Source organism: Myotis daubentonii, chromosome 8, assembly GCF_963259705.1.
Source record: "Myotis daubentonii chromosome 8, mMyoDau2.1, whole genome shotgun sequence".
NCBI lineage: Eukaryota > Metazoa > Chordata > Mammalia > Chiroptera > Vespertilionidae > Myotis > Myotis daubentonii.
In genome coordinates, this window is record NC_081847.1 from 70,588,695 (window position 1) to 70,600,937 (window position 12,243).

At 46.2% G+C, this 12,243-nt stretch overlaps 1 protein-coding gene across 1 annotated transcript in view; it reads right to left on the bottom strand.

The window, feature by feature from the left end:
• Positions 1 to 1,640: 1,640 nt before the first annotated feature.
• STK4 (serine/threonine kinase 4) overlaps positions 1,641 to 12,243 on the bottom strand; it is a 90,372-nt gene continuing 79,769 nt past the window's right edge. The window contains exon 11 of the mRNA XM_059706963.1: positions 1,641 to 5,618. Coding sequence (XP_059562946.1) covers positions 5,460 to 5,618 — 159 coding nt within the window. The 3' untranslated portion in view covers positions 1,641 to 5,459. The remainder of the gene's footprint in view (positions 5,619 to 12,243) is intronic.

A 12,243-nucleotide genomic window follows, 5' to 3' on the forward strand; every position in this document is an offset into this window, starting at 1 on the left:
TGAGGGGTGGGGCAAGCAGGCACTTGGGAGCTTTCTCCAGTAGGGAAGGGTGGGGACTGCTTCCACCCAGCGTTTTGGATTGCCTTGGATTTCTCCCATGTCCTCTCATAGAGGCATTCCACTTGTCACTCTCCCACGCTTCCTGTCGCTGCCCCGCTTCACTGAAGTGCAGCAGGGCTGTGCCCTTGGCAATTTGCAGTGCATTGCCAACTTTGGTTTTGGAGATCTCAGCCCCACTGCCGAGTCATGAGATCCTTTCACCACGGCATGGAAGTGCTCTCCGGTTCATTCTGTGCTCACATTACTCTGGGCTGGCTTTGCTGACTGTCCCTTTACATCATTCTGTGCAATTAGAAATAAACATTCGACCCCACAGCCTGGACATTCCTCCCTCCTTAGATTGGACTGTGACAAAAGCTCCCCCTTCTGGAAGAGTCACCTCCTGGTGGTCAGACCATATCAAGAAACACAGGAAGTCGCCCTTGACCATTGTGCTCCATGGTCTGGTGCCTGGGCCAGAGCATGAGCAGCAACCTCGAGTGTCTTGCCTCATGACAGCCCAATAATTTTCAACACCCACATTCCCTGGAGGACATGTTGCCTGTTCTGATTTCTGTATCAGTCAGGAGTCGTTAGTTGCAAACAACAGAAGCCAGCTCTGGAAAACTTAAGCAAAAAGTGAGCGCATGGGATAGCTACTCGCTAGGATTAAACAACCGGGCTCTGAAAAAGGTAGGAACAAGGGCGATATGGGGACCATGGTATTTAGGACCCATGAACCACCTCTTAGGGTTCTGTAATTAAAACACCTTAGGGACAACTGCCTCCATTTTATGTATCACTCTGCTCAAAATAGCAATTCCCTAAAGACTAAGTCTAACTGGACTGGTTTGGGTCGCATGTCCATCACATGGCTGGGGGAAAGAATGGAAGATCTGTCACCGACAGCCCCACCAGGACAGACAGCAGAGGAGTAGGACCTGCAGGAAAATAATGTTTCGTTCAATGTGGCTTTGCTGTGACATTGATGAGATGCCATAGGAACCTAATTCAAATTTACATCAATTAGCCTGTGGTAAAATTGGCTTAGTTATGCATCATTTCATTTAAAGTTATAGAACCTATTGACAATGTTAAGTGAGGACTGACTTTGTGTTTAAATGTAACTGAGGTTTGATTTAACATCAGGTTTTATAAACAATTTTCTCACACCAGACTATTTGTATAGGCTGGTCTCTCCACCCAAGATGCCTTCTCTTCCCCTCTTCTCCACTTGGCCATCGCTTCCTCATCCTGTAAATTCAGGATGAATTACCTTCTCCAGAAAAGCTTCCTCGGACCCTTCAGCAGAACCAATCATCCCTCCTCATGTGTCCACAGGCTGTGTACTTCCTTCTGCCACGGCATTTCCAATGTGGTTCTTGTGTGTTTGACCGACTCTCCAGCTAGTCTGCAAGAACTGTGTCTGGTTCATCTTTATACCCCTGACAGTTAACTAGCTCAGGATCTGGCACACAGTAGGTATTCAACAAAAGTTTACTCCCTCTCCTCTGGCTTTGGATTCTAGAATAAACACAATACAAAGTCAATGTTATGAAGGTTCACAACACCATTATCCGGGCTATAGATGGAGGATCTCATTTTTAGAAAAAGGACAGCCTTTATTTAAAATAAAGGTATAGGAAGAAGGAAGGAGGGAAGACAATTCCAACATAAGAGCACATAGGAAGCATCTCAAATTAAAAACAAGGCAAAGAAGGAAGCTATGTCTCATACATATACAAACTACTGACTTTGACTGATTATTTACATCCAAACCTTATAAAACAGCATTTCAAGTCGACACTAAAGCCAGTGTTATTAGTTCTTGTTACAAAAAGTTAAAGCTACAAACTTCACATTTCTTAAGTTGTACATCTGCAACAGCATTTATGCATTTTTTTCCAAGTTGATCTGAGTACAAGCTGGTGGAAGAATTTCCTCCCCCCAAACACAAATAAGAACATGGATTCCGAAGACAATGAATATAATCCTGATGAAAACACAAACACAGCGCTTAAGAAAGGATGGGGTGGGAGGGGGTGGAGTGGACAGAAACAGTTTTCTAGTAAATAAGGAGCTGCAATCTTTAGAGGCAACATGGTATGCTGGAAAGGGCACTGGAATAAGAATCAGAACTGAATTTGAATCCTGGCTCTGCCATATTCTAGCTATGTGACCTTGAGCAACAGACTTCATTTCTCTGAGCCTGCTTCCTTATCTGTAAAGGAGGACAATATACCTAGATCTCCCAGAGCTATTATGTTTTAATATAGGACGATTCAGCTTATCTATTTCTTCTTGAGTGAGTTTAGTACTTTGTACTTTCAATTAGTCTATTTCACTTAAATTGTTGAATTTATTAGCATAAAATTGTTCATAAAGTTGTTCATAATATTAGCCTGTAGGATCAATAAAGACCTCTCTCATTCCTGATGTTGCTAAGAGCTACTGAGTTTTAAATGGTATAATAAATTTCTGGCACCTGCTAGGTGCTAAATAAACATTCCCTGGATCAAAATCTGTAGTCTCAAGAAGTTAAGGTTAAGGTTCTTAAGTTGCTTCAAAGTATTGCGTCAGTCGGTCTGTCTACCAATCATCCATCCATCCATCCATCCACCCACCCAAACACTCATCCATCAACCCAATGGTTGGGAGAAGGAATAATGGAGAAGGAAAAATAGAAATTTGCTTAAAAATTATTGATGAGGAAGCAATAAAGATATTCTTAGAGAATTCGAGATTTTTTAAAGACACTATTAGGTGTGGGTCATCGTTTCTTAGAAGGAGAGAACAAGTAAGGGGCTACGAGTTCCCTGGAAGCTTGAGTCACAAGTGCTTGAGCATGACTGCCACTCAGGGCTCCATTAGTATTCAAGGAAAAACATGACTAGGATTTGCTCCTCTGCCTTCCTGTCACTAGAAAACTAATACAACTGGTCAGGAAGTTTATCTGATCCAAAAGAAATTGCTTTCTGGCAGAAGACTATGTCCAGCTAGACTGAAGAGCAATGCACTTTGTTGGACCAGCATGTTGGGTGCACACATGCTTGAAACAAAATAAACTCCAGATCAAGATTCAAGAATATTTATGGGGAAAAACAAACTTGTTTTACTTAGCTCTAGCTTAGGAAGACAGAAAAAGGGCATTGCCCTCCTGTCTGGCCAAGTGCAAAGTCCTTTTTAAAAAAGCAAGAGGCCGAGGCCGGAGGACTGCTAATTAGCACAGCAGCCGGTGTCGGGGAGTGCTTGCTCCATGATATGGTTTTTAAAACTCACTTGGCTGTCAGACTTGACTACTAATTCAGCTGCTTCCCAGCTTAAAAATGCCCGTTAAGAGTTACTTAGTCTGAGTGAGAAAAGGTGGTCCCTTTATTAAAAAGAGACTTTCCCCTGTAAATGCTGGTCCCTCCCATACAGTGATGTTATGAATCCTGGTTCTATCACTTACTAGCTGTACTGCCTTCTCTGAACCTGTTTCTTTGTCTATGAAATGGAGATAAAGTCCTTAACTCACAGAGTTATTGTAAAATTTGGAGCTCACAGAAAGAGTCTACTGAGCAGTGTGCCTGGCACATCATGTGGCCAACGAATGCTAGCTGCCATGTACTATTCCGGGGAGACCCTCAAATTGCCCTCTGTTCTCTGTATCTGCCACACAGCTGCTTAAGTGGCCAAGCCCTGCAGAACAACTGCCTCTTGCATTTTTTAAAACTTGCTTTAATTGCAAAGAACAGAATCTGGCCACAGAAGAGGAACATTCCCTGCCTTCCCATTGATTCCCAGGTTTGGGAAGCAAAAACAATTCTGGGGTCAAATTTCAGTGTCCTCAGGTGCAACCCAGGCACAGCCTCCTATCTGAGAGGAAGACATATTTGAAAATAAAAACACATTTGCCCTTCCCAACTGTCTCCTCTTTGCCGTGTGACTAAGTGACAGGTGGCTCTGAGCCAACGCTGCAGAAGGGCTCAGTGCTGTCTTCTGTGAGCCTTCTGCTCTGCTTTTGGCCTTAAATCTGTCTGCACGAGGCCTGTCTGCTATCAGGCAGATGGTGCAGAGGCCATGGAGTGGCTGGCACAGGATCTGGCTCCCCTGGGAATCTCTTCATAGCCTCACCCATTGAAGGGACAAAGCAAGAGCAAGTTCCCATTAGCAGGCTTGCCTGGAGTAACTTAACCAAACGTGACACAGGTCTCTTCCCTTGGAGAAGGGGCTGCTCGGTTCAGTGAACGGGGGAGGGAGCAGCCCGAGGTGTAGTCCCAGCTCCCACTTCCACCTGCTTTGTGATTTTGGCCATGCTGCTTGCCCTCTCCAAGCCTCAGCCACACCAGATGACAGCTAGGGTCCCCTCTAGCTCTGGCTTCCACGTGTCTGGGTTGAGCCTCCTGGAGAACAAATCTTAGTCTGACATTCACTATCCTTTCCAGACCCCTTAGCAGTAAAATAAAAAAGTCACATATTTGAATGTGGATCACAAAATCAATGCCCGCTACCCGTCTGTAAGGAATGCAGTGCAAAATGCCACACGTGTGACCTTCACATGAACAATGAAAACTTCAAAGCCCTTCCCTTTTGTGGACTGATCATAGCCCCGTGTTTGCTGGGAGATCCTAGCAGGCCTGTCCCCTCACTGGGTCACGTCTCCTCTTAAGGCACTGGGCAGGATCTGTGCTGTGACTCAGGCAGTTGGGAGAGTGGAGGTGGATAAAAGGCGCTGAAACCACAAAGGCCAATTTGCAGAGAAGGTGCCAGGCTTCTCCTGGGACTCAAGGTAAACAGGACTCTCAAGGCTTTCCCTTGAGCGCCACCAGCAGCTCCGGGAGCTAGGGATGACCCACGCAAGGCTGAAATGTGGTGAAAACTGGCCCGGACCTAATTTTTAAATAAGCAGCCCTGCAAAAGGGTGAGGTTGGCTCCTGGGAGTGGAGTGGCCCCATGGCCCCAGTGTGCCTGTCCTCTGTTCCACAGTACCATAATCTCACAGAAAAGAGGCAAACTGCTTAGAACTGTACCTGTACAGAGATGCCACCACACTGAGTGGGGAATCTAGTTACAATTTACACATATATGCATATTTATAGTTTTTAAAAAGTCTTCCAGAGAGAACAGTTGAAAGCTATTGGGAGAAGAAAAACAAAAGACAATGTAAAACTTTCCCAGCTACCATTGGACTAGGCGTCTCTGAGTTTAAAAGTGCCCATAGAAGTCCTTTGAGATAATAAACCTGACCGACTGAGACACTCACACACACCAAGACATCTCGCTCGCTGACCAGCGAGACATCCCTTCCCTCCGGCGCACATTCCTGAGTTCACAAAGGTGCGTGGAGAAGCAAGGGCAGAGTGGTGGCTAACGAGCCTGAGCAGCGAGGATCCGAGCTCACCGAAGGCCGTGTGGGCGTGGCCCTCCGCTGGCCGGGCTCAGAAGTTCTGCTGCCGCCGCTTCTTCGCCTCAATGGCATCCAAGATGGGCTGCCGCTTGGACTGGTACTTCTGCCGGATCTCTTCAATCTCCTGCTCCATCATGGGGTCGAGGGCCAAGAGCCTCTTCCGAAGGTCCTCCACTGTCCAACTCTTCAGCTAGGAGAGAAGTGGAAAGTACAGTCACCCAGGGGGAAGGGGGAGAAAAGAACACACAATCACCCCGAGTAGGGGTGGCGGTGGTCGAAAAGTGACAGTTCACTCAAATGACGGCATGCCACCAAGCTTCTCTGAGACAATTTATTCCTGTAAGAGTTCCAAGTGCTAATCTCTTTGTGCCTGGACCAAGAACTTAATGAATCATACTTTCATCTCCCCTACCTTTTAAATTCATTGTTAGGCATTAAAATAACAGGGACTTGATGTATGCAAACTAATGGTTGTCTCCTCGTTCTGTCCGACCCAGGAGATGGGCATCTGGACACCACACCAATGAGACGATGCAGACTAAGGGGCAGATGCTCTCTCCTCACCCCCAGGGTCATGCTAATTAATCATCGCTAACATTTACTGGGGGTAAATCATACGCCAGACCCCACTCTAAGCACTTTCTATGGATTATCTAGATAAGCATCTTATAAACACAATCCAGGGGTGGGGGGATTGGAGAAACCCTGAAACTTCTGAGAATCCATCACCCACAGAAGAAAATAGGAGTCGATAAGTAAGTTAATAACCATGGCTAGCACATATAATGCTTTACATTCATTGATTCATCTAATCCTTGAAACCCTATGATTTGAGCATGTCATTATCTCCAAGTTACAGATGAACAAGTGAACGAAGAGAGTGGCTAAATGCCCTGCCAGTGTCTCACAGCGAGTATGGGGCAGAGTCTAGATTCAAATCCAGAGTCCAAGCTCTTGCTCTTAAACTGGCATCGCAGGAGGAGCAGACGCCCAAAGCACAGGCTTTACAACCAACTCCATGGCTCTGCCTCTCGCAAGTGCTGTGAGACTCAGGCAAGCTGCCCACCTCTCCGGCCTTCCTCACCTACAGAAGTGGGACAGCAATGCCTCATGTTTCTCATTAGAACTGCGAGCACAGTGCCTGGTAGACTGTGTGCTTAGAGATGGCACTGCGTGCGACAGCCCATGCTCAGCCTGTGTCTGCAGCTGCTGGGCGAGTGGCTTGGCTGCCATATGGATGGAGTCTTCACTGAAACCAAGCAAGGCCAGTCCTGGCTGGCAGGGGGGAATGAATGCAACATTGTCCACAGCAGGTGGTGATAAAGTCTGTGAGCTCACAACCCTTTTAATAGGTATCGGTTTTAAGAACTCAAAAGGCTCACTCAAATCTTAGAGAGATTTATGGAATCATCACCTCCCTCGGCCCCTTCCTGAGGCCCCAACAGGGAAGTGGTACAGGAAGGAGGGTGAAGGAGCCTTTCTGTCCCCCTTCCTTTAGGGGGTGGGGTGTGAGTGAGTGTGGAGTGCTACAGTGGCCTCCCCAGAAATGGTTTAGTGACCTGTCACCACAGGAATTTCCCTTGGCCCCACTACAGGGAGGTTGTCTGAGAAGTGAGAAAAGCCTAACAGTTCAAGACCAAAGGTCCTTTGTAATGTGAGAATGGAAAGACCTGAGAGTGTGGGGAAATGATGGAAAAAATGCAACTTCCTTTCCAGGCTGTAGTTTTATACCATCTAGGAGGTTGGTGCTCTTGGCCGAAGGATACCCCAAAAAGTGATGCTTGCTTAGTCTTTAGCTTTTCTAATTCCTTCTGCAGAGAACACCCCAGCTTGAACTGCTGATACTGAATATGACTGGTAGTTAGGGACTCCCCCTTTCAGATCACAGATCCTAAATCTCTACAGGCTGTGTAACCCTGGACAAATAACTTCACCTCTTTGAGCCTCAGTTTCCCCCTCTGGAAAACAGACAAAACCAGTTCCTCCATCCTTGGGCTGTAATGAGGACTGGATGAGTTAAGGGTGCGATGTTCTCAGAACTTCATACAGTACATACGTAGCAGATGGTAAGCATTCCAAAAATGACAGCAGTTATCACTGTTATTTCTATTACCTTTGCTATTATTATTATTGTTAATATTATTAAAAGACTCTATTAATATCCATAAACAAACTGCTTCTGTAACCTCTGATGTAAGCCAACATCAAACAAGTAAAAAAAGAAAATATTCTACACTATTTTGAGCTAATATGTCTAAGGGTTGGCACTTTCCCGCAATGCCCATTAAACTTATAATTATAGTTCAACGAAATATTTTTCATCCATCCACCCATTTATCAAATAGTCACTGAACACCTACTATGAGCCAGGCACTGTCCGGGGCACATAGGATAGACGGAGAGAGAATCCTGTGGTGACAGGTCACTGAACCCCTTCTGAGGAGGCCACTGTCGCCCTTCACACTCCCTCACACCCCACCCCTGAAAAGAAGGCTGGAGTGTTTTCTTTTCCAGTGAAAAACAAAACAAAATCAGTGCCCTTCTGAAGCTACCATTTTAGTGAGGAAAGACAGACAAATAAAACACAGTAAATTCCTCTTACATTAGAAGGTGATATGGACTTTGGAAAAAAAATACAGTGAAGGAAGGGGAGTTGGGAACTGGGAGGGGCGACTTGCTTTTTATCCACTGTTAGGATGAAGAATCAACTGCAGAATGAAGAAATGTGGGTTAGTAGAGCTGCACTGGCTTTCCAACTCATTCTTTGACTCAAGGCAGCCCCTCTCCTCCGTACACCTGCCTCCCCCTGGGTGAGAAGGGCTGCCTAAATGACCTCAAAGCTCTTTTTAGACTCAACGTCTCTCAAAGTGTGATCCATGGATCACTTGCACCAGAATCACTTGGTAAAAATACAGACTCCTGAGCCCCAAGCCAGAACTATTTGATCACACAGGAGGTGAGGCACAGGACTGCATGCTAAGGAAGCTATGCAGGTGTGTCTGATAAATCCTCATGTTTGGTAAGCATGATTCCCATCTTCCTTCTTGTTTTCCCAGTAGCAAAGTTCTCACAAAATAATTGGCCGGCCTCTGGTGGAAAGCTTCTTCTAGGTTTCCGATTATGCAGCTTTTTTCCCTTGATGCTAATTGGGGGCAACAATGACTTCCTCTGCTTTATCTCAGCCACCTTCAGACCAACTGACCTGCCCAGAGGCCTTTGGGGCTTAAGTTACACCTGACCTATTAGAACACAGCCAGCCAGTCACTACTAATGACTCGGTCACACCACCCAGATATGGATTTTTCTGAAAACAAGCTGAGAGAATGGTTTTATGGCGCCAAGTATAGCATTTCACCTTCCTGGTCATTGGTAGCATAAATAAATTTCAAGCGTTTTTCTTGCAGTAAAATAACCGTGGTTCTACAGTTTTGCTACAGCAAATTCTCAAATTGGCCATGTGGGTAGCTTGAGCTGCTGTCACAAATTAATGGAAATGCCACCATTTAGTATGTCATCTGTCACCCACGGTTTAGAGCCCTCTCTGTACTGTGACTCTCACATTTACATCTCTAGACCAAAATTCTCCTCTGAACCCCAGGCTCACACGTTTAGATCAGTTCCTACTGGACATCTCAGTCCCCAAAGATCTTGTGTAACTTGGCCGCTTATCACATCTACAACAAAGCTCAGGAGTCCACCCCCTTCCTCACTCCCAACCTCCTCCCTACTGCCCAGTCTTCCCCACCTCAGGGTGCTCAAGTCATCCCCGATTCTTCCCTTTCCCTCACCACCCCTCTGCCCATGTCCAATCCTTCACTCTAATCTCTGAAATACTGGTACAGCTCAAATCCCAACACGTTTTTCTCCAACCCCTCAAATCAGGCCACCATTATTTCATAGCAACAAACATAATTAAACAAAGAGAAATGGGTTAGCGGGCTCTGTGGCGCAATGGATAGCGCATTGGACTTCTAGTGAGAAATGGGTTAGATCACTTCATCCTTGTTTCCGACTACACGTAGAACAAAACCCAACAATTCTCCAGGGCTACAAAGGCCCACATCTCTGGCCCCACTGGCCTCCCTGACTTCATCACCTACTGCCCACCCCCAACCCTTTGCTCAGAACCCTCTTGCCACACTTTATTTTAGATCCTCAAATAGGTCACACTTTTTCTGGCTTCAAGGGAAATGATCTTTCTGCCTTGATGGCTCACCTCCCTTGTCCCCTCCTCCCCCCAACTTCATCCTTGTCCCTTAGGCCTTAGCTCAGAAGTCCCATTCTCTGGCCATTTAATCTAGAAAGGTCGTCTACTTTCCATTATTCTCTATCTCAGCCCCAAGTTTATTTCCTTCAAAACAGCCATGGCACCTTGTAATCATGCTCATTTGTCTCTCTTGCCAGGATGAAAGTTCCACGGGGGCAAAGGCTTTGTTTTGTTCGCTATGCTAAGCATGACACTGGCTGAAGGAATGAAAAAAAGCGCCTTTGTTTCCAGTCAAACAATAAAGGAAGCCATAGAAATCAAGGCAGCAGGCTTCCCTTGAGCACCACCCCCTGCGACAAGGCTCTGGGCGAGATGCTGAGAAGACTGGGTGTGGAACAAGGAGTGCGTTCCCTCAAGGAGCTTACATTCCTCACAGCATTCTTTTGAAGGAAGTCTTTGCTCACTTGATTAAAATTGCTATGTTTTATACTGACTGATAAGAAAGTAGGTTTCCAATCTTGGCTTAGTCAGCAATAAAGGGCATGCCCAAATTAAAAAAAAAAAATTACTACTACAAGAAACACACATTGGAAAGAACGAGATAATCAGAAGAATAAGACGCTACCCTTCTAGACAAGACAAAATGAATGCCGAGCCCAGAGCCACAGGCTCATTACTGAAGGTGGGTTGTGCTGAACAGACCAAACACGGAGATTTGGGCTCTCTTCCCGGGAGAAGTCACAGAAGGATGGAGAAAGTAAAATATGCCTCTTACTCGTGGTCATTTAGAATTCCCTGACTGCTCAGGAAAATGGCAAGGGCGGGCTCCGAGTGTGAGAGAAAGCACTGGTGTTTGAGGTCACTTTCACTCACTCCTGTCCAATAACCGCCTAGACGGCACCCACCATGGCCTGTGGCCCTGACGGATGTCTGCCACATGTCTGAGCAAGTAAAGGTAACACATATGCAGATGAGATTTCTCTGAAACAATGAGGTCTCTGAAAATGTTATATCTAAGGTAGGCATTTTTTTTTAAATCCGAAATTCAGCCTTCCTCAGTTTCAGCAGGATACAATACTGTCTTATACTGATTTTACACATAAACATGGAAGAAATAGGTTAATTACGTGAGCACATGCTGTGTGTTCGGCATGGAGCAAGCACTTTCTGTCTGCCCTATTTCACTTAAGCCATCTGTAAGGTAGGTACCATTATTGTTCTCCTTTTACAAATGAGGCCAATGAGGATAAGAGTGGGCAAGTAATTCCCCCAAAGTGAAACAGCAAAGAATTGGAAGAGAGAAACCAAGATGGCGGCATAGGTAAACACCAGAAATTGCTGCCTCCCACAACAACTTCAAAAATACAACTAAAAGACAAAACGGACATCATCCAGAACCACAGGAAGGCTGGCTGAGTGGAAATTCTACAACTAGAAGGAAAGAGAAAAGCACACTGAGACTCAGAGGTGCTGTGGAAGTAAAGTGCAGAGGATTGGAGGCGCGCGCGGAAAAGGCTGGCAACTGAGGACGCGGTTGTCTTTTTTAATGGGGAGGGAGACACAAGCTCCCCACTGCTCTTAACTCCAGTTCCGGGCTAGTCTCTGGGGACCCAGACTCATACGGGGAGAAACTGGACTGTCTGGCAGTGGGCAGAACTCGGAACTCGAGGACGGCTTTCTCTCAGAGGTGCTTGCAGGGATTACCAGGACACTGAGACCCTGGGCCTCTTAGGGCAGGACTGAGGATCAGCCATAGCTGCTTGCTCCGCCCTGTTGATTCCCTGAAACCCTGCCCCACCCAAGCTGTGCGCAGAGGCTTCTGCATATGAATGCCCTGGCCCTTTGCAATCTGAAAAGTACTTAACAAACTGCAGCTGGGCCAGACAGACCCAGAACTTCCAAGAGAAGGCCCAAGGCCCCACAGCTGCTTGCATTGCTTCACAGCTGGGCCTCATCTGGGCACCTCCAAACCCTAAAAAAGGAAGGGGAATCTGCAGATCTCTCCGTAGCTCCTGCTGGGTAGCCTCAGGTAGAGGCTAAATTAGCACCTCCTTAGATCCAAGAGCCAGTGTACCCAGTGGTCAGAGTGGGACCATCCAGATTACAACTCCTCAGATCCATAAGGGATACACTCAGGGGGCAGACTCAGTGAGCACCAAAGCCCCACTGAAGCAAGTCTTGCCCCAGAAGGGTGTCTCCAGCACAGAAGTTCTCCCACTGTAGACACAGCTGATTCTCACAGCCAATTGGCCTGGAGGTCAATTCCTCCCAGTGATACCTACAACAATCAAGGCTTAACTACAACAAGACTACAACAAGACTGTGCACAAAGCTCACAAAGGGGTGCACCAAGAGTGTCCACCTCAGGTAACTGGGGAGGCTGAGCCACTGGGCCCTATAGGACACCTAGCACACAAAGTCACTCTATCAACACAGGGAAGCATAAAAAATGCAGAGACAAAGAAACAGGTCACAAATGACAGAAATGGAGGAAAGCAAACTATTGGATATAGAGTTCAAAACCACACTTTTAAGGTTTTTCAAGAATTTTCTAGAAACTGCTGATAAATTTAGTGAGACACTGGAGGATATGAAAAAAGACCAACTA